Below are 27,051 nucleotides of genomic sequence, written 5' to 3' on the forward strand. Positions count from 1 at the left end.
CTAACTCTGGTGCAATTGACAATTGTACAATATCCCTGTTAAATAAACAAATGAATGAAATGAGAGGCTGTTCTGTACTAGTACGTACCATAGCCAGGAGCTTGTTCACACTGCAGAGAATGAAATAGGAATTAGTGTGACTACATCAATCTGGTTCACCTATTCTTGACTGTAGAAAGTATTACACAGTGCTCACATAATTTTACACACACCTCCAATAAACACATCCACATATCTCTGCTCTGCTACACACACCTCTCCTAAATAACAACTGGACCTTTCCTTTCACCCCCCCCCACCTTTTTCCAAGTACCTCTCTTTCCTTTGCCTCTTCTCCTTCATTAAAATGGACTTCCTAAAGCCTCCATTTGTCTTGCTGACAGCTCCACTATCGATTGAGCTGAAGAAGGGGATGCAGTTGCAGAGCTTTATAGGGCTGACTCTGGCCAGCCTGTATAAGTGCTGGCCTGGACTATGGCTAGAGGGAAGGAGGAAGAGGAGGATAGAGTGCCAGATTTAACTAGGATGTGTGAACTTAGTTGGGACTAATACAATGTGTAACACTGAAATTACCACAACAGACTTAATCAGAGTTTACATGAGAATGGCTCACCGACTCTGTAGTAAGGATTAGGCTGGTGTGATCAGATAATGAATTAATCATGCAGACTATAAGCCAACATATTATCTTGCCTCTCATGACCACTTGCAAACGCACTGGAAAATGAGCACCACAGTGGGACTACGCTAAGCACTGAGGAGTGGATGAGCTGCTGTTGCTGTTGGCTGGACTCAAATGCTATTCATTTCAATCAGAGTCATTTAAAGTAAAATTCTGCTGCTTGGCATCTTTAATCGAGGTCCATCTGTTATTGCAATTTGTTTTTTCACCCAGAGAAGGTGAGCTGTATATTTTTTTTTCATTACTCTAAAAAATGACTTTAAACCCTGCTGCCAAAATTAATTATTGGATATTTGATCTTCCTCATGATTAAAGCATATACGACAGACTTTGTATCCCATGATGCAGTCAAAGCCCCAAACAGCATTGCAGTGATGAGTGGCGTCTATGTTTCTGTTGACTGCCATCTATAATCATAAAGTGCACTGCAGCAGCGTACCAGAGAGTGAAAAAGCCCCGTCTGACCACGTCACTACCTATTTGTAATCTAATCTGTTCATGTGTATTGCAATTGATTGAAGAAGCTACGCAGACAAGGTGTAATATTCAGGACAAATAACTTAGATTCTCAACTCCGACCAGTTTCCTCTGTTGTGTTTAGAATAAAGTCTTGTTAGGGTAGTATTACCAAGCAGGGCTGGTAATGCATGTGTATTGATGCTTTAATCAGTAAATCAAGGCGCCCGTACAACATTTAGATTTGTAGAGTCAATATAAAAAACCAGGTCCATGATAGCAATTAATCCTCTACCAGTCAGCTACATCCAGTCTAGGTGAATTCTACTCACACCAAATCTACTGACATGGTCAGCAGCTCTATAAAACGGAGAACAAATAAGAAAGGGAAGAAAAAAATAATTCAATAAAAAGGAAAAGGAAAACAGAAGGAGAGAAGAAAGAGGTGCAGGAAACGAAAAGCCGAGAGGAGGGAGGGAGCGGCAGAGCAGTAGTCGATATAACAGCAGTAATTCATCTCTCTGACAGACGTCAGTGTTCCGCTGGGGGCGACACTGAGCTGCATTGCTGCAAATGTTCATTAAAGATACACACGTTTGCATATGTGCACACGAACACACAAACAAGGTTACAAATCTGCAGTTCATTCACGCCAAGAGCTCAATATGCTGCATCAGGTGCATTGTGGGGCATCTCTATGATAGAGAATCTTAATTCAGTGCTGCATGTTGGATTTATTTCTACTTGCTTAAAAAAAAAATGGCTCTAGCTGTGACCTTTTGTTAAGCCTGGTTACAGTACTACATGAAAACAACTTGTTTACCTGTATCAATAATGAATAAGAAGAAGTTCTGGATTTACAAATGGCTTTTTTTATTGACTAATAAACTCTCTCTCCACGCTACATACATTTTGATCAGTCACATCCTTTTCAGTTTTATTTCAGAATTATACCAAGCCACTTTTTTTATGTACTTTGTGTGTGTGTGTGTGTGTGTGTGTGCGTGCGTGTGCGTGTGTGTGTGTGTGCAGTGACACTATTGCATTATTAACAACAATCAATTTCTGCTGTAGTAAGATTTTGATAGCTGCTCTCTATTGAATTATCACACGGTTCCGTCAGGAACAGCACAGACTGACGTCTTCAATCCAGAAAATAATAAAAAGTAATCAGACAGAATATAGGATTATGTTGATAAATTGTCAGATAATCAATAACTACAGGTTTTTCACCATACATTACAATGGGAGTGTGCGTTGCCATGAATCTGATGATACGATACAATTCTCGATTTGCATGTCACGTTACGATATACTGTGTATCGCGATAAATCACAATGTCAATCGTTACAAATTTCACCTTTACAAGTACAAAATGGTTTGAAATCCAATTTATGTAAAAAAAAAAAAATTAAGTAAATGGCAACTAACTGTAATTCAAGTACTAATATCAAAAAAAAGTGGTATGTTTATTAAACTGTCATATTACATTTTTCTAAAAAGTGTAACAGATTGTGATTTTGTTAAGTACTTAAATTATTTAAAAATGTAACCACATGCGTCTATAAAAGTGCCCAGTATGTTTTATGAAAATAAAGATCTATGAATTAAGCTAAAATGCATTGAGGAGTGAGGTAGTTTAACAAGGTCTGATGTTGTTCACTGACACCTAGTAACTGGGCATTTACGTGCGTTGCATATGTTAGCGCAATTACATAGTTTTTTCCTTAAACATGATTTAAAAAATCGATTTGGACGTTCCTCGGGTCGATACAATAATCGCATGGTGAAATACTGCGATATATCCCCAAATGATTTTTTCTTACACCCTTACATTACAATAGGGCTAGAATATGATAAAAAACATTATTTTGCTTATAAAAATATGTGTGAAGCAAATTAAAACTAATAGTCAATTAAATCCAGTATTTGTCATCAACATAAATGTTAAAGTCACCCATTAGGATAACTACATCAGTGCTCAGCACTAAATCAGAGAGAAACTCAGAATATAGGGCAGGAGGATGGTTTACTACAACTAACAGAATGGGTTTTTGTGGTTCATTTTTGGAATTACGGAGGCTCAGAGTGAGGCTTTCAAATGAGCTGTGCCTATGTTTGGTTTTAGGAATGACTGACAGATTAGAGTGGAAAAACTGCTGCCAATCCTACTCCCCTACTAGTCTCACTAGGGATATGATAGCTCTGATGACTGGGAGGGGTAGCCTTATTAGGGGTTACATACTCCTCATTTTTCAAGCAGGATTTTTCAAGCAGGGTCTCAGTGAGACATAATAAACCAACTGGTGGTCAGTCATCAGATCAATGCTCAGATACATTTACACTGGATTGATCTGATGTCTCACAATCTACATTTCTAAGTTTTTTCATTCATCTGTGTTATGTTTTCAGTTTAATTTTGATTACATTTTTAAGGTTAACTCCCTTCCTCAGGCATTTAGTTTGCACCACAGACTGTAAAAAGAATGGAGGGGACAAGCTCCCAGGTGGAGTGAAGCATTTAATTTTAGAGCTCACCTTGACTAACTGGCTGCAGTATAGGTCATAAACCCCGCCTCCTCAATGATAACGGATAGGATGTGGCTCAAACTGTAAAGTAAATACTCGTCACATAGATTTTATTCCAAACCTAAACTCTGCTGTGATCATTAGTTATTATCACCCTACATTGTGTTCAAGTGCTCATTTTTCTGTTAAGTTTGTATTAATTAAGTTATTTGAGGTTGAAAAACTGGATTTTACGTCATATATGACGATGATTGACAGCCGCAGATCTTGCATAGCTCTCTTTGAGAAAAGCAGCTACGTCGTGAAGGAAAGCCGAGACGCCGTTTAACTAGATATTTGAGATGAAATACATAGTGGTTTTTTATTAACCTCTATGATCTGAACAAGACGTTGGTAGAATTTCCAGCGGGAAAGATACTTATCTTCTTGGCGTAGCTGGGCTGCGTAAGTGATCAGAACAGTACGCTAAATGGGCAGGGCCTGTTACCAGGGCTCCTCCCGCCGGACCCTACTGCGCACACTGGTTCCAAATGATGTCAAATTTGCAAGATTTTATTTTGGCTTCAAGAACTTTGAGTGGGAACAGCTACAGTGAGCAACCACTGGATTGCACTGAATGATGTTCATTGCAGACTGACTGACAGACTGCATTCTTGTCTTGTAAAAAAAATTAGAGTGGGTAGGGGATAAATGTTGTGTATGTTTGGGCATCTTTTCATTCTCACGAAGGCCTACAAGTAGTAATGCACATGTGGAGCTGTGGACAACAAATGTAAATTTGATTTTACCATGGGCAGGACAGACACATATACATAACATTGAGATAGATAAACACAGACGTGTTCTTCCATTAAAGCTCAGTACAAATAGTAACACAAACGTGGTAGCGCGTGCACACACACACACACACACACACACACCTTATTCTCTAGGTCTAGTCATGGCCCATTGCTTGATGCCGGCCGTCCATCTCTCATGATTCATGGCTAAGCGAGCTGCTGTAAAGCAGTTCTGAACCAGTGAGCCGAGGAGAGCCCGTGTGTCGTTAAGGCACAGAGGGCTAGACATGCTGTTACCACTAAGGCTGGCTCTGTGCCTATGTATAGCATAACAGAAGGAGAGAAGGAGAGAATTCAGGTGTTTTTTTATGCAGTGATACCAGTAATGATGGCTAAACTTGTAAAGTAACGTCAACAGTCCTCTGCACTCTCAATCTACCTTGACTTATGAAGTGTGCAGAGAAAGGTGTCTCTTATTTAGTCAAACACAGATCCCACAGATCCCATTCTGCCATCACCCAGCATCTCAGCCAAATTAGACCCTCTAATCATTCCCAAATACTACCTCCTAATTAGCTAAATAGTGGGAGCCAAATAAGAGAAAAGAGTGCCAAGTTCTCCGCTTCCATCGTCCACTAGCATGGGTCCCAAAAAAAAGGCAGTGGAAAGGGACATGTGTCCACAGACTAATGACTCCTTAATGATGCCCCTCCTTTGGTAGTGTTCTGACAAAACACAGACAATCCCAAACAATTAAAAGAACACCCACCCTTAGTTCTCTTCCCCCTTATTTAGAGGCACATCTCATAGCCCAAGTCCTTGCATAAGCTCAGGATCTATCAAATTAAAAAATGAGGCAAGCTAAACATCTCTAATAAAAAAGAGAGGTTGCTTTTCAGACTGATTTACAGAGGGGAAAGGTTTGAGCAGATTCCTAGCAGCAGATGGAGTGGAGGGAAGAGAAAGCCAATATAAACAAAGCCAGTGCTAGAAATAGTGGTAGAAGGCAGCACCAATGCAAACACCAAAAAACATGCACATACGTGGATCTTTTTTTTTTGCTCTCTTCTGATTGGGATTTTCATTTCAGCTCAGGGTTGGGGGGAGTCAGAAGTAGAGAATGTTTTTAACATCACAGACATAATTACAGAGCACTCCCCTGCCAGCCTGCCACAGTTTCTCCAAAAGACTTGCACTCCAAATTAGGGGTTACCTCACTCTAGTTAAACCTACTATTTGATATGAAAATTTTGCAAATAGAGACATCAAGTAAAGAGCATATAGAGAGAAATAACTGAGTTCAACAACTTTTTTTTTACACTGACTATGGAGTCCTTTGTTAAATATGAATGCTGAATAGAGCCAGGTGTGGAAAATGGGACGAAAGTAAAAGTTTGAAAAGACAAATGTGGGTAGCAGAAAAAGTAATGAGTGCAGTATGCATGACAGCTAAAAATATGCTGAAGTTATTTCTATATGTCAGCGAATTGAAGAAAAACACCAACTTCATGCTAGCCAATGACCTCATTGGTTTGGACTGTAGCTCCCAGCTCCAGTGGTGGATGACAGAGCACTCATTCTTCCAGCCTTTTCATAGCTCAGGGTTTTTTTTTTTACAGTTTTGTTTTCCCTTCATTCCTATTCTTCATCTTTAGGCTGCAACTTGGTCTGATTCCTAATGATTTACTAGAGTCAGAGTCCATCCAAGAGGGGTACTGGTAAGAGCAAAACACATAGAGCCTGACTTAAACCATAGAGTTTTTTGATTTAGTCAAAATGTGTCTTGTAGCTCTTGAGTTAAATCAAATTACCAGGTATGACAGTTACTTAACTTAAATACTGTGCCTGGTACTTAATTTAGTACCAGGCATAGTGCCAGTCGCAACCATTTAGGTGCCCTAGGAAAGATCTGTGCTATTTCCACACACCTGTCCATTAGACACAAAGACGTCAGAAAAGTTTTTCCTTACGAGTGTGCCCCAAGGAGCAGAATCCAACTAATATGTCAGTAGAAAAGGAATTTGACACTTAGAAAATACATTGCTTTCTATTATTGATAACTCATATCTGTTGCTATGTAGTTGAATTATAACGGAGACATTTCTCAGATTGAGTACCTGCTAGTAATCGCTAATTAAAGTATACTGTACATAATGGGCTAAAGTGTTCATTCCAAGTATTTACAGCCCCTTTCAGATAGATGGCACCTTTAGCATCTGCCATTACCGCCATATGCTAAGAGCTGGCTTACCACACATGCAAATTAGTTCATGATGCAAATTGTGAATAATGCTATAATTTCAGGAGTTTAATAAATTATATTTAATAAATAAATTGAAGAGAGTTGTTATTGGGTCCAATACCTTCTTCCATATTAGAGGATCAATGCAGTTGGGAGGCAATCCCCAGGTTAACAAGACAGGATTACACCATTATAACAGAGAAAAGGCCAAATTCAAGTTCCCACATAAAAAGTTAATTAGAGACCAAAGATGAACTTTACCTGTGGTCTCTTTATAGGATTTATATTCTTCATGACAAATTAAGTACATGTCAATCAAGTCATCACATTCCCAGATGTAATCTTAGTATTATAATGCAGTGACGTGCGGTGAGGTTTGTGGCTGCTCACGGTGAGGCACTGACTTTTTCACATTTACAAATATATGAATACATTTATAGAGTAGCTTAAATTCAACATTCAATTGGCAGGTTGCACATTGATTACTGGCTGTGTTTTATATCTCATATCAGCATTATTACACACACACGCACGCACGCACGCACGCACACACACACACACACACACACACACACACACACATATTTGGCTATGTGTTCTTAATTTGCCATTGCAATTCCATAATTCAGACTCCATAAATGTATTCATGGTCTTACCTTCACTTGTAAATAAAGTCCATTCACCTATCTTGGACAAAAATCTCTGTGACTTTGTTGTAAAAGTCCTCCTTGTGTTCTTTTAGTCTGAAAAGTCTCTCTGTCTCAATAAAGATTACTGCCAGGGATGTAAAATCTTCCTCCTCTACTCTTGCAATCACAGGAAAAAATTAAAAACAAAACAAACTTGGGCTACTTCTTCTTCCTCTTCATAAACTCTTAGCGTTATTAGCGTCACGCTCCGTGACGCACGCCCCCTTCAGTTGAGGCAGAGGTGCTGGCTGCCTCACCTCATGCTTTTTATAGAGCGGTTTTTTGTCAAATCGACAAGAGCAAATATGTAATAAACACACGTGAAATACAATACCTATTTTATGGAAAGTGAGGACGTATAATAAAAGTGTCTACAAATATTACATTGGTGACAAACAGTTAGAAAGCAAAAGGCATACGCTCAACACAGTTTTTAAGGGATTGCGCAATCTGAGGTGAGGCTCAGCATGTCGCCTCCCACAAAGAAAATATTGCAAATTCAGCAATTTTGATCACAAAAATGATTGAAATGTTATGGAATCAAACAGAAATGACATTTATTGCACAAATCAGTAGAAAAATATGTACATTTATTTTATTTGATCATTGTTTTTTTTTACTTTTGATAATGGCAGGTGAGGCTTTTCCTCACTTGCCTCCCTTGACTGCACGTCACTGTTATAATGCATGGATGGAACTAAACACACACAAACAAACACTCGCACACTTACACTTAAGCCAGACGTAATAAGAAGGCATTCTCAAAGCCCACAGACACACAATACAGTAAGACCATAAACACAGACACACACACAGGCCCATATGCAACCACACACCAGTTTGTGCACTAAGCAGCTGAAGATAACTGAGATGGAAGGGTCATAAGAAAGAATATAGATCTTCAAGGCTTTTTAAAACCTGTATGGCGGAATGCCTCTCTCCTCAGCTCCATTACCTTCAATGTTCTGGAGCACACTGACAATCATCAACCACTTAGTACTTGTCCAAGTCAAACAACTGACTTTTACACTTGCTTAGTTGAATCTGGTTTTAATATGTTTCTTTCCTTTTTATCTGAATATGTTTCTAAGACAATTTCTTGTCTTTTGTCCAGTTCTTCTGAACTGGTTTGTGACCCAATCCGAAATAGAAATTCGGGCTGAAACGATTCCTCTAGTTATTTGAGTAATTCGATTACTAAAATTTGTTGAGGCAAAGTTCTCCGACTCTGACCACTGAGCCAAATAATCGATAAGTATACAAAATTAGGTCTCAAAATCATGAGAAAACAAGCACTTCTCTCTGCTTTGAGATGCTGGGGGCGTGTCAGTTAGAGGCGCTGGAACCATGCCCACGTGCAGGAAGGGCGCCGCCTCCGTGTACTGTGTCTATGGGAGATAGCAGTGTGAAATATGCTCCAGCGTCGATAGTGCTTCCAAAAGTGGTCGGATCCGGCCAAACGAGGTATCAGCGGAAAGGTCTGCTCCACCCGAGTCCCAATATGTGCATTCCTCACATTAACTCATTTCATGGAAAATGTGGCACCAGTGGATGCGTTTTTTTCCCCAGAGTCTGAATATGTGGTTTGTTTTGGGCTAGGGGCTGAATTGTGCCCGCTGGAGGCCGCGGAAGTTTGGTGTGCTTCAGCAGCAGGGTCGGGTTTATGCTAATGACGGCTCCGTTACGTAACGATGACTTCTGACCCGCCCATTAAATCCTGAACACAAAAATTTGAAACAGTTTGTGAAACCTAGCTCCACAATTAAATTATAAATAGTTGAATGGCTTTTTACAGAAAACACAAACAGAGACACAGACTCTCTCTCTCTCTCTCTCTCTCTCTCTCTCTCTCTCTCTCTCTCTCTCTCTCTCTCTCTCTCTCTCTCTCTCTCTCTCTCTCTCTCTCTCTCTCTCTCTCTCTCTCACACACACACACACAAGCACAAGCACAACAATTATGTGTTCCAATAGAAATATACTGTACAACCCACAAACACAAGAAAGCAAGTCCATAAGCTCACACGTGCAAAGAACACACGCATGTTTATCAAATTTATGGCGTTCATTTAAACGTCTGTTATCATCTTCCAAGCTTTTTAGTCTCATGATCAAAACCGTAAGCTTTGAATCAAAAGCCAGATCAAATGCCATATCAAAGCCACATGGTCCACCAGTTCCTTTTATCACATCAAGCATTTTGCCGTCTATATATATGATTTTATTCAAGTCAGCAGGAACTTCTCTGTTACTGAAACATGCTTTCATCACAGTTGTTTTATTTCACAAATGGGGACTGAGAGATAAAAGGAAGTTTTATGTAGGATTGGAGAGGAACCACTGCCTTCTGTACACCGACAGACTACGGGCCACACAGTGGATATCCAGTCCAAAACAACATCCTGTCCCCAGGCATAAAGGAAGTGACCTTAGCTTCAGAAAGCCCAGATAAAAAGTACACATCAGAAACAAAAACACCAGTCCGGCCATAATGAGCTAACCGCCAGGCTCCAGCGTGTTCTGAGGGAGACCAGGTGGTGTGACACACATATGACTCTGATTAGGGGGCCTACCAATGAACAAGAGGGGAGAGTGTTCAGCAGAGAGGGCTGTACAGAGCAAAACAGGACATTTTGTGTATATGATGCAAGTATTGTTGCTGTTCAATGACCTCCATGAGGCCCTTGAATACCCAAGTACTCTAAACTAGTCAATATTTCATTTGAGTGTCAAGCATGGAGACAGCAAGGCTGCTTTTTAGGCTCTAAAGAGCAGGAAGGACTTATTCTAATGTGTTCAACTTCACATTGCCATGAGAAGCCATTCATTGGCGCTACATTTTTAAAAAATTCTTGCATCTGAATATTGAATTGTTAACATATTTTCAGCCAATTGCTGTCCCAGCCAGCCACAACTCCAACCATCCAAAGCCTCCAATCTGACATTGGACGAGTCCCTTGTGTCTCTGAGCCATCTCTCTCTCACTAACCTCATTAGAAGACAGAAATGTTTGGCACTGGTGTCCATAGACTCATAATCACACGTCTGCTCTACACATATCCACAAACTGAAGGAGTGGGGGTTGTCAAGGGCACCTCTGGCCTCATTCTTCCACAGTTAGTTTCATCCTGTGTTACATTTTACTGGACTGTTTAAATGTCTCCCGATATCAGGCAACACAAACAAGCAGAACTGCCAGTCTGTTGGGGAGGATAAGGAATGAAGGGGAAACAGAGGCTATTCTTCTCCTTGTGTGACGGGGATTGTGCAGGAACAAGCACCTGTCACCCGCCAACAATGACTGCAGAGGTCAAGCAGCCACAAAGAGGAAAGTGGGTAACACTGAGAGGCGAACGAGGGCACCAGAGAGTCAAGACATCTCTCTGTTCATTTCCCTTCCTGCCCTTGAACTTCTTTTCTCCCTCCCACTTGTTTCTTCTCCTTCTACCTAAAACCATCTTCGTAAATTACATTCCAAAACAAGCATATGTGAGCATGATTTACTGCCTCATAATACCTGTAATAATGAGATGCATGAATAATAAGGTGTACCAGATGCTAAGGCTATCCTACTAGCTTTTCCCTCACCTGCCTCATTTAGTTTTTCCTCCCCCATCCCCTCTGTATGTTCTGTGCCCTACCTTGACTCCCACTATTTTAAACAGACAAAAAGCAGCTGGATGTCCATGTCCTAGATAATCCTTCACATACCCTCTAAACATAACAAAACATAATAAAGCTCGCAACAGCACTATTCCAAAACGTCATGATAAGAGTAAGAAAAAAAAATAAACTTTTTAACCTCAATTATTCTTTTTATTTAAAGACAGCTGTAACTAAGCCCAGATGTGTGCCTTACCTCTCTGTCCTTTAGCTTCATGGCCAGAACCAGCTGGTTGCGATGGTTGGTCAATGCTTCTCTGTAATTCCCCTTGGAAAAGAATGCCGAGCCTAAGTTTCCATGAGCACGGCATTCCCCTGTTTGGTCACCTAAAGATGAGAAATACCACAAAGATTAGGGAACACTAAACATAAAACCCAATGAATGATAATAACTGGTACTATACTTCTTGTGAGATTATCTTGTAAGATTAAATCACTGATGTTTTTATCATAACACACCAGAGCTATTACAGGACTGAGATTTGATGAACCACATCTACTGACACGCCATTTCTCCTTTAAAAGGGAAAGGAGCCATTAGCAGTTCTTAACAGTAGAGCTACTTTACTGACAGCTGGTTGTGTTGATCTCAATGCTCCAGAGGTTGAGAGGGAAAAGCCTTATTATTTCTTCCTGACAGAGAGGCCCCACAGACAGGGCCAAAGTAAAGCATAAGTCTCTGCTTCACCTGAGAACTCCAGCTCCTTATCTCCAGCTGCTCTGCGCAGTCATGTGTCAAACTGAGGGGTGGAAACAGTGGAACCAGGCAGTGCTACTCTCTGCTATCAAATGGCTACAATTGTTTTTGTGTGCAAGTTAAATCAAAGACAGGCAAACAGTATTGTTACCACCCGTCCTGTAAAAGAAGAAATTGGCCTTTATTTGGCAGTTTGTTCAGTTTTTTATACACACACACATTTATGTCACAACAACAACAGTAAATGTGAGAATAATGAACAAAATAAAACACAATCAATTAGCGTGTGGCGCTGCCGTGACTGCCTGGAAAAAAGACGTCACTCACCATTGGACTTTTTAAATACTCACCCCCATTTTTAAATACCCAAAAATGAAAATGCTTGCAAACGTACAGACACAAGTTAGAAGAGGCACATCCTTGACTGGACAGTGTCAGTGTGGGCAATGTTGCTATGCTATACAGCACAACTACAATAAAAGCTAAACGCAAATGCTAACAGTATGACTGATATTAGTAACAAGCGGTTGCTTAGCATTCTAAATGTATTTTGATGAAAAAAAGGTGTTGCTAACATGAATAACATCAAAACAAAGACATTTCTGCACATGACAGTGGCATCCTAAGAAAAACAACAACCAATGGTTGCTTAAAATGATGGCTCAAAAAGCAGAAGTGATGAAAGCAAGGAACGCTTTGTTTGTTTACATGCATACAAGGCATGAAAAAGTTCGACATTCCATCAGATTTCTGTACAAAAATGAAGAAAAAATGCGTTACTGGTGCGTAACAACACCTCAACGGCATCAGGAAGTCTACATTTATTCCTGACTGACTGAGAGATACAGATTTGTGCGTTAAAACTGGGGAGACCTTGTTGGTTCAGGTCCGACCAACAGCAACGTCCTCTGTTCTAAACACTTCCCAATGGCTTGTTATGAGGAGCCTGACAATTCTGGTTTTACTTTAGAATTTACGTCTAAGGCTGGGATCATCAACAGGAAGAGGTGAGCAGTCGAACCTTCTCAAACACTCCATATGTTTACACATTCGAAAGTTTTATGCATTGCATTGTGGGATGTGTAGTCCTGTAAATAGAAGCATGGAAGTGTTTTTACTTCATTCTTACTATGATTTTTTTTGCGTATGCCCCCAAAAACTCTGCTAAAGGGACTTCCCAACACATTTATGGTGTTTTCACGGACTAAGAGTTGTAAAAATATCGCAAAAGTTTATTTTGGGGTTTACGCGGAATGTTCCAAACCCGGCCAAAATGTAATGTCTCACGAAGTGATGTGATATTACAGGGAATACCAGGAAGAAACGAGAATGAAAAGCCGTAATCTTTGTCTTTATCTGATAATAATGTGATCTTCTCCAGCAGCTTTAAAGGGCCTATATCCTGCTAAATCAACTTTTTTGAGCTTTTAACCTTGTTAAAATGTTAATTCCTTATCAAAAACCCCCCAAAGTTGTATTGGTCTTTCTTCCTTCATCTCTGAGAAATTCACTCATCCTGCTCTCTGAGCTGCTGCTCTGACCTCTTCTTAAAACCGAGCGCTCAGACTTTATTGACGTCACTGAAGTCTGAACCACTCCTTCCCGGAATTGCCTTCTGCCGGTGTACAGTAAGTACCAAATGCCAGTATATCCAACTGAAGCCGTGGGTACAGTACAAGTGACGCCCCCTACAAATCACGCCCACGCAGGCAAATTTTCAATCCGCTGAGTCGTTTCATTTTTAGTTTCCGTTATATCGCCTTTGACTTGATCTGACATGTTTGTGACACAATGCGATCCCAGTGGTTGGAAAAAACAAATGATTATCACCATAAATGCACTACTCCTGTAGTTAATAAAGATAAGAAGGAGAAAAAAGTGTCTTAGCAGCTTAACACTCAGGTGTTTGAAGCAGCTGATCTCTGCTGATGCTGCTGCTGCTGTGATAAAAACAGAGCCTGAAGCGCTGAGGTGGAATCACAATCACAATAGCCGCTTAAATAGCCATGTGTTTTATTGTAATGTGCAGTTTTTTGGCAGAAAACAATAACAACAGAGTGTGGACAGATCACTGATCTGCCTCGCAAGAGCTAGGCAGTCAGCGTCTACAGACACGCCTACTCATGAATATGCATAAGTAGGCTCCAAAACAGCCAGTTTTTAGAACTGCTCAGAAAGTGACTTTTCAGAGGCTAAAACTCTGCAAAACAGGTGAGTTTGGGAAAATAGACCTCAAAATTTATGTTGCTTGGGTTCTTAGAACACATGGAGATGGGTGAAAAATAGCATGACATAGGACCTTTAACTTAATCTTAATGGGTGTCAATTGAACTACCAATCAATGTTTTATGTCCTCTTTACCTCTGTTATTGTCTTAATCTTCAGAAAACTGTTCTGTGACAACACCATTGGTTCATTAATGTAAACACGGAGATGTGTCCCTTCTCTACGTCACTTCTGCTTTGCGCATGCATGATTATTCCTCCACTTCATTTCAGAAATGAATTGAAAACAACCACCTTTCTTGTCTTTGACAGACGCGTCAAAATGTGCTAATATTTGACCCCTCTGGACAATATTTCTGTTAGTGAGGACAAAGCAAGCTGCTATAGACACTCTGTGTCAAAACAGTTAACAATTTAACAATTATATTATGTGAAATAATGCACATTTCCAAATAAGGCAAAGTGCAGTAAGTTATGTGAAACAAACTTGGTAAATGCTGATTGAATTTCATCCTATAACCAAAGTAAAAAAGTATGGATTGTAAATAGTGTAGTACATCAAAGCAAAACTCTTCTTCCACATGTTTTTGATCTTTCTACAACCGTCTCAGATCCACGGATGAAGAGTGTGCTGTAACTCAGAAGCTGCTCCACTGTCAGTTTGGTGATCTATACTCACAACAAGTGCTGTTACAAACTTTGCCAGTCACATTGACTTACGAGTTTTTTCTTTGAAGTTGAATCTCTTTCCTGTTTTTTTCATTTCATTTGCATCATTTTAAACTTTGTACAGTATGTGAATGTTTTCTCTTTACGAGATTCCTTCAAAAGTTAAACTATGTAATGTAACGTAACGTAAATTTGGTAATAGCGGTGCATGATGGACTGTAAAGAAAGCAACAGACTAGTTTTTACCCATTATCGGTACTTACCACACACGGTAACAGTGTACATAATTGTATTACCGTAATTTTGATTGTAAGTCTCCTACCTAAAGTCTTGGCCACCTCCAAATCCTGTTGCATGTAGCCAGTGCTCTTCTCTGTGTTGCCCAGGGACCAGTGTGCACTGCTGAGGGCCGAGAAGACAGATCCACGTAGCTTGAGGCTGCATGTACCGATCTTCAAAGCAGCTTCCAGCACCACAACAGAGGCTGTGTGGTGGCCCGCTGTCAGCAGCTCCTGGCCAATCACAGACACCACCACAAACGGACTTTTGTCCAGCTTCATCTTTTGCAGCTGCTGGTAGGTGGGCTCCAGGGAATCTGTGCATAGAGGACATGAATGAGTCGAGATTAGAAGCAGACTCAAAAGTACTGTGACTGCAGACAGCAGCAGGATCTGATGCTAACAGTGTTATCAAATCAGACAAAAGTGCTACATACATCACAACTCTACTTTCCACATCAATGCTTGCATTTTGTTTGCCTTAATAAGGACAGCAGGTTTCTTGACAGAGTAAAGCCTTTCTCTGAAAATTTGAGGTGCAATTTTCAACAGCAAGGCACCACTAGTCCACAGACCTTGAAAATCTAACAAAAATGCACTTTACAATTCAGCTTTTCTTTCTGTCAACACAGTTTAACAAAGGTGAGAAAAACGCTTTGAGAACAAGTTAGGAACAAATACATTTAACGCACAAAAGCAGCAGAGGAACGCTGAGCAGAAGAGGTATACAAAAGGTGACCCCTGAAGAGGCTGGAAAATACACACAATGACATAAATCAATGGAGGCCATGTGGGATTTGGGATCCTAAACCCCCTCCAGGTTACAAATCCCTATGGAAGACACCAACCTTGAATGACATGAAATAGTAGCAGGACAGAATTACCACAGAATGTGATTTATTTTTTTGATATTGATGAATATGTGTCCTCTGTATATATATCTTGAGGAGGTATAAAAGGTGTTCTTTATTACTGCTAATTCATCGTTGTTGTTTTTTGCAACCTTTAATAAAAAAACAAATTCTTCACTGTGAACTCATTTTTAAGGGCAGTGGACATTTGGAGGCTCGGGCCTTGCTTAAGGGCACACAATAGAGGTGATCAAGATAAGTACTGAGTCAGAAGGACACAACAGTACCATTGAAGTCTAGGAGCTCATTTATCTCAGCACACATGAGACCCAATATGCTTTAAGTCTCATCATCTAAACTAAATCAGTAATCTTTGAAAGTATAAAGCCATACAGATGCTAATTTTAACGCACACACACGCACACACACACACACACACACACACACACACACACACAAAACCACCTAAAAGCCCACTCACTTCTGTTCCACAGCTTGGCAGAGCGTAGTGCTTATGTTGACAGTCCCTGCATATTATAACCATTCATTGCTTGTAATCGCCTTCCGAGTGACATCAAGAACCGGGACATCGATCAAACATGGAGAAAATGCTTTTTTTAAAAAGACACCACGCCTGTTGCAATCATAAACAAATGCTTATGACAACCTCCCAGTGCATTGTTTTGTACACGTGCGCAGCCACACAAATAAATGTAGCTATTCCCTACTGAGATTTAAACACAGATGAGAAATGAGTACCGTATGCAGCAATAATAGCTATCTACCATGCACAAAGGTTCATACAGACTGGTATAGATAAAACAACAGTATATCTTATTTGCAAACATGATTTCCCCCAATTTTGCAGTACTGGTAGCATAAAGTACTCTTCTTCCTACATTTAAAAATAATAGACTGGTCAAAAATTATGAAACCCTAAGGCTCTTTGGTGGTGCAGTTGTAAAGATTGTGGCCTGTGGATTTCATGGGAGCCAACTGTGCTTCTTTGTGACGCACGACGGTTCAATGACGGAACAGAATCTCGTTTTTAGACATTAGCTAAATTAAATTGTAATAGCCATGTTTCAACCTACAGAAGGCAATCACACTTACAATATTTTGGGGTTTAGTTACTCTTTAACTTCTTAACGAGGTAAATCATCATTATGCTGAACTGGCTAACCTGATCAACACCAGATTAAGTTGTGAATAAGATATCAGCGATTAATATCTTGGGGTATCAGTGACCTGCACTCTGTACAAGTTGATGCGTGGATGTGACCTGACAGCTGAGAGAAAAAATAGATCCATATGGTTGGATTCAATCATTTCCATCTACTTGATGACATCATATAGGAAAAGATATATTCATATGATGGACTGACCGATATTTGTCAGCTGATGGAGACTAATTCAGTCATACATTCATTCATATAATCACGCTGTTGGCAACGCTGAGAGCCTCAGTCCTGTAACATAATCTGTGGCTCAGTGGTAGAGTGGGCCGTCCAGTAACCGGAGGGTTGGGGGGTTCGAATCCCGCTCTATCCAAGTCATTGTGTCCTTGGGCAAGGCACTTTACCCACACTGCCTTGTATGAATGGGTATGAATTGTGAATGAATGTTGATGGGGGCCATAGGGATGAAGTGGCAGCCACGCTTCTGTCAGTCTGCCCATAGGGCAGTTGTGGCTACATTGTAGCTTACCACTGGTGTGAATGAATAATGGTTTCTGTAACGTGCTTTCAGTCTCGATATACAAATCCAAACCATTATTATTATCTAAGTTGTACAAAATACAAATAATGTCCACCTTATGTTACTCAGTGGCGGTTTTTGATATGGTCAACATGGGCAGCCACCCAGGGCGGCAATCTATAGGGGGCGGCACAAGAAGAAAAAAAAAAAAACTTTTATATAGCGCTGCTGGGCCGAGGCAGGGCTGACTGAGCGCCCATCCTCATAACACCTCGACATTTACCGCCACGTCATTCAAAGGTGTCCAAACACCTGGAGACGTGCGCGGACAGGCTGAAACACGCTTTGTTAGCAGCCTCGAGCGCAGGCAGCCAGAGCCCCTTCAGAAAAGAGCAGATTTAAGGGTATTCGCTGTACGACGCGCACGCAGTGCACCGTGCGTGAGTTAAACGGTTCTCAGTGAAACTCCACTCCGAGTGAAGAAGTCGGCTCCAAAAATGACTCTTTACACTTGTGCTTTCCTCTCAATTCTTTATTTCTTTATCCTTTTTTAGACTTGTACAGTATAATTAACACCTGTGTTAATCCTTCCCGATTAATCATGGAGGAATGTGAGGTTATTTATATTATATATATACTATTGAGGTTGCCTGTCGAGGGAGTATATCGTGTCAGAACCACCAGTGATGAATGCACCATCACTGAAACAGAATGCACCCAAAATGTGGCGGATACAAAATAGAAAAGTGTTTGTGTAGTCTGTTTAGACTTGCATAATCTCACAAATGTAGGCATTAACCCTTCTGCAATTTACTGCCATCATTCTTTCCTTCCTGCTTTTACTGCAGCAACAGTGTTGCTTTTGGCCTGAATTATTGATTTTAATTTTTCATACATGTTCCTCATGGTGACGTAAATTGCTCTGCACAGTTTCACCGTGTTTGTGATTGGTCAGATGCTGCAGTCTGTGAGTTTGCATGCATTCCAGCTTGAAAACCGCTGACTCAAGTTATTGTGTTGGTTGCGAATGTTTGGTTAGATGAATCCCACTAACAGAGAGATATCCCGGATATATTTATCCAGCTTCGTAGTATTGGCTCTATAGGTTTGACGTGCTTTGGCGCTGTTTTGTCTGTGTAAAGTTTGCATGTTCTCACTAAGATTGATTGTTAAAGGTTTTGTTAAAGGTGACTAAACAATTTTGTTAAGTTTTACGTTGCTCAAGGCTGACTTTATTACTATCTGTCGTGATTTTTTATGTGGATTATGGGTGCCAATATACTGTTGTACTACACCCAGACCAGTGTTTACCATTGGTATTGTTTGTTTACCATTTGTATTGTTAATACCGACACTGCAAGTAGGAAATAATTACAAAGCCACTGCCTAAAACCCTAAAAGAATAGAGGACAATCGTGAGAATAGCTAAAAACATACATAAATAAATGGGTTTTGTTTAGTATAACTTTACAGTAAAGTTATAATCTAAAATCCCTGCATAGTCTGGGACTTGGTCCAAATGAGTGGGAGACAAGTTGATAATTTTAACACCTTGATTTGGCTCAGTTTGCGATGACAATATGCTTTTGGAATCACTCCAAACTGCCTGAGAAATCTGATGCAGTAGCATGAGCTGTTGATTCAGGGTGTCATTATCTGAGTAGGGCACTTCTCATGGCGGAAAATAACAAAAGAGAAGAAGACCCTCCAAATAATGATTGTCTGGCCATATATTTACAGTGCTTGCACCTTCTCATTGCTCCAAGTCTGTCCACATGCAATTTCCTTCCTCCCTATGTTATTGTTTTCCCATTTTACATTGAGTGGTTCTTCTTCCTACCCACAATGCCGTGTGCTCTCTAAGGCACATTGAATTTATTCCAATAGTACTTTGGGGGTGTTTTGATAAGGAATTTTCATTGTAACAAGGTTAAAAGCTCAAAAAAGTAGATTTAGCATGATATAGGCCCTTTAGACCGTGGACTTTCTGACCTAAAGAGTTGACCCATATGAGTTATTTTAAATGATTCCTCAGGCCAATATACAGCGCTTGACAGTCTCAATGCACTGAGCAGGGCTTCCCTCTTGAATTATGAAAGTATGGAGGAAACGTATCATCTTTGGCCAGATCATGTGACCTGGAGAATGCCTGGAAAACGTTTCACTTTACGGCAGTCACATGACCGCCGGCTCTGATATGATCAAGGAGCTAACCTAAGGCTTTCGCTACTATTTTTCCACTTGATCGACTACTGGCCACTAAGGGCACTTCACGTGAAAGTTACAGGTCTAGCGCCCCTAGTGGCCAACAGTTACACAGTGTGACTTTACGAAAAAATGGCCTGGGTTTTTTTGTCTGCGTTTAGGATGATGTACAAACTACAGCTAAATTATAGTCAAAGGAACCACCATCATTGAAAGACCACTTACTGAATACTACTTCCAATACCACTTCAAGGCTCCTTCCATTATTCCTTTGAGAAATAAAACTTGAGAATAATGTAAATGGCAGAAAAATGTTATTTCTAAATAAACCTACATATTTTAAGGACTGGGTTTTGAACCTACAACCTTTTTCTACATTACAAAGGGTTATACCACTGAATAGTGGATGAAGGTAAGAAAAACTAAGGAAAGAATTCACTTATTGGTTACATAAAATTGTGGCAGGAGTAATAATAGTTTGTTGAATATGGCTCGTATGGCTGAAAAGCACATTGGCAATACGTTAGCCCGAGTCATGATAGTCATATTATGAAATCTAAAGGTTTACCAGGAGATATCTGAGAGAAAATCCCTTTTTAATTAGAATTAATTGAGACCAATCCAATAAAGAACAGCTAATAGACCTTTCAGACCCGCTGGCTCTGGAATGCTGCAGGAGAGACAGAATGGGCAAAAGAGGAAGAATATAGTCCATGTGGCACCATAAATACTAAAACACAGAAATATGAGGGGCTTTTTCCCCCTCAGTCCATTTAAAAACACAGATGGACAATGTTGATAAAGGAACAGAAAGTAGAAATTGAAGAAAAAGACATACGTGAACAGAAAAATAAGAATGGGCCAAGGTTCTCAGAGAAAAATGGTGTGCAACCACTTTGATGAGGTTCGAATTGTATGATACACTATGAAGATTTATAAATAAGATTTAAAAATAAATTGCTGTGGAAACAAGGCATGCTTTAATGAATTCCACACCCACTGTGTCCTCAAAGACTTGTGCCTTTGTGGATCTGGAAGCTCTTCCTCTAACCTAATTTATTTATTTGTTAAAAATGTTACTATTGTAATCAGGTTCTTTTCTTTAGCCAGTGGCAAAAAATAAATGCAGCCATCCTTAAAGCAGAATGAAAACATTGTGTGTTTGCTAAGATTTATGAGTGAGATAAGTGAGAAATGCGCCCACAGCTAGATGCAATCAGTTCTTGGCAAACATGGGTAACTACATTGAGTTTATAGACAGAGGAGGCAACTACAGTATTTGTTTTACATGAGGCATCCAGTGAAATTACATAGGGATTACACCTTTTGAGGAAAAAAATGTTACAATGATAAAAAAGAAACAATCTGATCTGAAAACACGCTTTTCCTGATGTAACAACTTACAAACACAATCATTGATAAAAACCTTAGTGTAAGGGTAGATTTTCTCTTCTGGTGATGAACTCTATTAGTAGCAGTGATATCAGGATTAGATGTAATCCTCCATCTGAATTCTGCGGCTAGTACATGACCTATAAACGGTATAAATGGGATAGTTATGATGTCTTTCCACTTCTGAAGCTAGCACTTATCCTCCTTTTACTTATTGCAGCATGACTTTGGCTGAGCAACACTGATTATCCTCCCTGTTTACGAGTGTAACATTGATTACCATCCTTCTGTGCCAAGAGCCCCTCAGAGAGGATCATTGCTCCTAATCTTTTGACCGAGATACCTCTCCTTAACACACCTTGGATTAGGTCCTCCAGCAGCAACCTGGCACTCTGGGAAATATGGTGAACAATTAGGGGACTAAAGTAGCTTCAGCTAAATTGTTGGTCTTTCCCCTACGGAGAGGATCCATTCTGGTCCATAATGCTCAGCTCTGGGCTCAAACCCAAGCACTTTTTTGTTTTGGGTCCAATGACAGGCTTAAGCCCTCAGTGGCTGTAAAACGAGTCTCCTCACTCTTTAATCCCATCATTTCTTTTTCTGTTTGCTCTTGCACCCAAGTATGCAAAAAGAAAACCAGGATCGCACTGCAAACAAAGCCCTCCGGAGAGAATGATCTCATTGCACAAGCACAGTTATTTTGGAGGATTATTAAACAAATGCACATTGATTCAGAGGTGCAGTTTCAAAACAGTTTGGCAAATAGAGCAAAGCGATGACTGACTGATGCAGGCGATGTTACCCAAATCTAAAGCATTTTAAATCATTCACAGTGGTCATTGAAGAAAAATGTTGCCAAGTGCGTTTTAAGGTTTAATGGCTCGGACCAGGATAGTGACTCATGTACTGGTGTCTGGTCTCAGCAGTTGCTTCATACAACAGATAATACAGAACAAAAATAACAGATATATTGCTATAAAAAAAAAACTATACTTAACAATCCACTAATCTTTTTGCGGGGGAAAAAAGGCCTACAGGGAGGCAGATCCTTCCTGACAATGGCTTGAGTGTTGGATTCTTATTAAGATAGCTGTAAGTCTGTGTGTATGATACGCCTGCCTGACAATACGATATGCTGAAGCTGCAGGCGATGCGCCTCATAGTCCAGAGGTAAGTACTTGACACCGACAGCCAGTGACATAGATGAAAAGATGGACAGATAGAGAGAAAGGCTGCATGCACTTTGGGTTCAACACTGACAAGTAAAGTCACCCCAACACATATCGACTGACAGCATGAGGATCAGAGACAAGCATTTAGGAGACTCTAGGACAAAACGTCAAACCAGACAGGTAGTAGACATACGCATGACAACTTAGAGATATATATACATACAGTACACACACATGCCCAACACACACAGCTAGAAAATCTCTCACCTCTTAAAGGTGACTTCATGGCGGCTTCCACCATGCCCACCAACAGCTGGAGGCTCTTTGGATCCTGGGCCAGCCCTGAGGCGAAGGCGGCCAGAGCATCGGCATGGCGACCAAGGTACTGAAGGGCAACACCCTGTCGGAAGTATGCCTATGGAGAGACACAGAGGTGGAAGTCATCAGGAAGGCAGCTTTTTTCCCCCACAGCAGGCTTAATTGAAGCACCAGTCACACTCATTTCACACCATTTGCATTTTTTCCACATGAGCAGTTTTCTGAACATTGCACCCCTCTACTTTGTATTGCGATAATAAAGTGATCACAGGTTTTTTTGTACTTGTTAAATGGATTATAGCTTTTACATAAACATATGTTACACTCTGATCGACTTTCTTTGCAAGATAAACTATTGTTGTCCAACTCAGTGTCTTCTGTCTGTTCACAGTGAGAGTAAACTGCACAAATAAAGCAATGGAATTTTTCTTTAGCTCTGCAAAGAAATGTAAAAGGGATGACACAGAGATACTTTTTCAGATCTCTCCCTAGCTCAAAAACATGGATAAAAACTTCGGGCTCAATTTTTCCTCACAAGGCAAAGTTTTGAAACAATAAGGCTTGTTGGATTTGTCTTTCCTGTATATTTTCCCATAACTTCAAAAGATTTTTTTTTATGTTGGAAACTTAGAACATAGTTAAACTGTTTCGTCATTCTCTCATTTATTCACAGAGCTGAAAAAGTCATTGTTTAAAGTACAGTATTTCAGTACCACTGAGACATAAGCTCAACGCTACTTGTGACAGGGGGGTATCTTTTTTGTCAGAGACTTAAATATTTTAAAAACATTGTTCTGGCTAAAACCAAAAACAGACAGTCTCTGTGGGAACCAAAGCCCCATCAATAACTGTTTTTTCCCCCCTTCAGCATGTCTTCTTGGACTCGCTAGAGAAAAAAAAAAAAAAAAACTTCAACAGTGAGCGTTTGTGTCTGATGTTTGAGCTGACAAAAAATCTCTGTGAGACAATGGCCTGACTCTGGTCCAGTCTGACAAAGTGCAGCAAAAAGAGAGATGGAACAAAACTCCTCTGATTACTCCCAAATCTCCCAAGAGAACGCAAACGATCTTCCAGAACAGTCAAATCGTCTTAGTAATACACAATTACTTGAGCGAGGCATTGTGTGTAGCATAGTATACGCAGACTTTTATGGTGCCAACTATGGTTTGCTGTTATTTTTTGAATGCTTCCAACGATGCAGACCGACCATTTTTTCAGGAGGAAGTCCCTCTGCTTAAAGCCATCAAAAGTGACACAGAAGATAATTTGCTACTCGTATCAAAAAGGCCTTATCATGAGTCTTTCCAACCTTCTCTTTTTGCAGCAATGAGAAGTGAGAAAAGCTGGCAGAATTAGGGAAAATGAGACATGACATTACATTTATAGACAGAACAGTAATTAATTGCGCTTTTGTAAAAGCCACCCAATAGACATTCAATCCTTCTGCAGATCCCTGATCATTTCTACCACTCTTTACTTACATAGCAACTTGATTGAAAAAGACGAGAATGTGGATTCAATTCAGAGAATTAACCTTTGTTCCAACACGGCTGTTACATGTGGCGAGCGAGGGCCAGAGTAGCCGCTCAATATTAATTGCATCTTGTGCCAGTGGAGTTTGAACAGAATGCACTATCGGGATAAAAGAGACCCCCCCCCATCTTTGCCCAAGGGAACAAAACACATTCAAAAGCACTTCATTTTTTGATTAGATTTAGCCAATAATATTACTGCTCTGTCTCTCATTTTCTTAAGCACCATGCTACAGCGGAGAAGACCAGGAGAGGAAGATGAACAAATACAAGCACAATGAGATTGGTTTCAAACTAAAATTGTCATCTTCTTTAATCATTTTACTGCAGCCTATTCTGGCCTACATTAGGCTAGACTGTGCACAGAATGCATTAAAATGCTGCAAACACCGGCATGAGAATGAATGCATTAGGCAAAATGCAGATTTAATGAAGTGTAAAACTTCAGATTTTCTTCAATAAATCTTCTACTGTCTTCAAAACACATGTCGTGGGCACTTGCCATTACAACACATCACATATCACTGAAATGTATTAATCCTATGGTCATTAAACACCCCTGTGGATAAGGGTCATGTTCCCCTGGGGATAGCATGTTTGACCATACTATCTCCCTGGTAAGGACACAGGTAATTACCTCCCTTATTGTTTTGTATTAATTACTTAAATTTCATAATTAGGGGTGGTTTACGTTGTCATTTATAGAAGATATAGACCTTGAATAGTTGAACATTTTATTTTCATGGAAAGTTATTAATGATCTTTTTAGATTTAAAAAAAAAAAATCTGCATAATTTCTGTGTCAGTTTACCCTTTTCTACTTTGTTTGATCGGCTTTCCCTAAATCAAATGTCATTACTAGGTTCAAAATTAAAACCTTCCAAAAATGTGGTAAACAAGCTTTATGTGGTTTTTGTTTAGTTGGAAAACGGTGGAAAATTGCATGTAAATGTTATATTGCTTTATCCATTTCATGATGCCTTTAAATAGATCGTTCAATAGGATATGTAACAAAGCTGCTGTGTACCAAATGAAATTGATGTGGCTTAATATACACTGGATGTGACCTATTTGACTAGGCATAATAAATAAATGAAATAAACTCCAGCATATTAATTCAAATTCCCACATAACAGGATTTTATTTCCAAAAATCAAAGCAATATCGTAGAGTTATGATTAAAGGCTAAAAGGAAAGAGACTGGTACTGCATTGCGAGCAAAATAAATCGCTTCTTGGGTTATTTTGGCTGCGTCAATATGCAACATCAGAGACAAATATGGTTCAGGGATTCATCTTTCAGGCAAAATCCAAGCCCTTAAACAGGATTAACAACAGTATTACTCGCCTGAACGACTTATGCTTCAATGAACACATGCCCTCCTGAAGGTGCTACATTTGCTTGGCATCTCACACAACATGACACCCATAAACCATGAATACTAGTAATTTGCGATGTCAGAAAATTCTATCAGAAGTGAAATAGTGAGCCATCCTGCATCTTTGCCTCCTGTAAATCATCCAGTAATGTGCTGATACTACAGATGAGTGGTCGAGTGGAAGAGTTGCTCTAACCCGTGGATAAATTCTCCAAACCCTAATAATACTGCATGGAAGTGAAAGAGAGAAGATATGAAACACTTTACGAACAACTGAGAGGGGAGGGGTTTTTCCCTTTCTCCAACATTTTAATATTTCATGAACACTTGTTTGATGTAGTTTTAAATATTCATGCTTTTACGCTTAGGAGGAAAAAGGAAATGATGCAAATAACATCAGTCTGCCACAATGGGCTGCATCATGCTGTGGGGAACCAATGCTCTCTCTCAGAGCACACAGAAGAATAATCTCAGGCACATAGTTGCCTATACTTCCTTAGACTTTAACAAGACACTGACAAGGAAACATGGAAAACTTTTTTTTCTTTTTCTTTTTTCTTAAAGCTTTGTTGTTACCAAGCAGGCGCACTGCTGAAAAGAAAGTTGACAAGATTAGGATGGTGTGTTTGGTCAAACACCATCTGTTCTAGGCCCCTTATTATTAGTAGATTATGGGCTCTGCATATGGCCTTGTCACCTTCTAAGAGTCATCCTTAGCAAACAATCACACTATGGTTGTCTAATTAGAATTAAGATGCAGTAGACTTAGAAAATTGTGCATATGTTCAGTGATTTGGTCAACATATGCAGTACGTAATTAAAAAATATTGTTTTTGTGTTCAGCTGTTCACGAATTAAATGTACCCTTTTCGTCATTTAAATCTATTTCTAACTGTAGTATTAAGATGAATGTGAAATGAATCATCACCCCTGTTATGAAGTTTGTAAAAGAAGTGTCACCCTTAAAACAAACCTCGTATCTCCTGTTTGAGAGAACTTAATCTCTAAAAAAAGCACCATTAACTTGAAGAAACACCTGGGTTGGTGCCACGCTAACACACAGATCAGACCGTACCGCCCAACAAGGGAAGGATTTGCCTCCTAGCACGTGTCACGCGTGTGCCACAGTCGCGCGTTCACACCGGACGCATGTCCGGCATAACACCAAGTTGACAGCGAGAGATGTAGGCGCTGCGACGAGAAAGAGATCAGAGGACCAATGTGTGGAAAAGATTCAGACAGAGCAGTAGAAATTAAGTTTTTCTCAGTCTGCCGTGCTACTTCAACCAAGAGAAGTGAGAATGTTCAATAAACGGGAAGAGATTCAAATTCTGATGTAGCTGGTTATGATTTACAGTCTGCATAAACAGGACTGAATCATAACATAACCTAACCACTAGAGCGAACATGGGCTCGTCTGTGAACGGTCGAATTTACAGACCTTGGAGTCGATGTTAGCTTACCAATAAATGGAAAGAGATTTGTCACTTTTATAATAAGTATTGACTAGGCCACTAGGAATGAGACCCAAGGCCAAGGCAGGCTGACTTGATAATACTGTATCATGTTTTTCTGCACTCAGTGTCTTCTCCTCACCCT

General features: G+C 40.0%; 1 protein-coding gene across 3 annotated transcripts in view; it reads right to left on the bottom strand.

Annotated features, from left to right (window-relative positions):
- The window catches only part of LOC114469378 (tetratricopeptide repeat protein 28-like), a 242,792-nt gene that overhangs the window by 79,876 nt on the left and 135,865 nt on the right, over nucleotides 1-27,051 (bottom strand). For all 3 annotated transcript variants that reach the window (XM_028456876.1, XM_028456875.1, XM_028456877.1), the window contains 3 exons: nucleotides 22,492-22,639; nucleotides 14,951-15,223; nucleotides 11,234-11,364 (listed from right to left, as the gene is read on the bottom strand). In XM_028456876.1, the coding sequence (XP_028312677.1) occupies nucleotides 11,234-11,364; nucleotides 14,951-15,223; nucleotides 22,492-22,639 (552 nt within the window). The remainder of the gene's footprint in view (nucleotides 1-11,233; nucleotides 11,365-14,950; nucleotides 15,224-22,491; nucleotides 22,640-27,051) is intronic.

The sequence above is a fragment of the Gouania willdenowi genome, chromosome 9 (assembly GCF_900634775.1).
Source record: "Gouania willdenowi chromosome 9, fGouWil2.1, whole genome shotgun sequence".
Lineage (NCBI taxonomy): Eukaryota > Metazoa > Chordata > Actinopteri > Blenniiformes > Gobiesocidae > Gouania > Gouania willdenowi.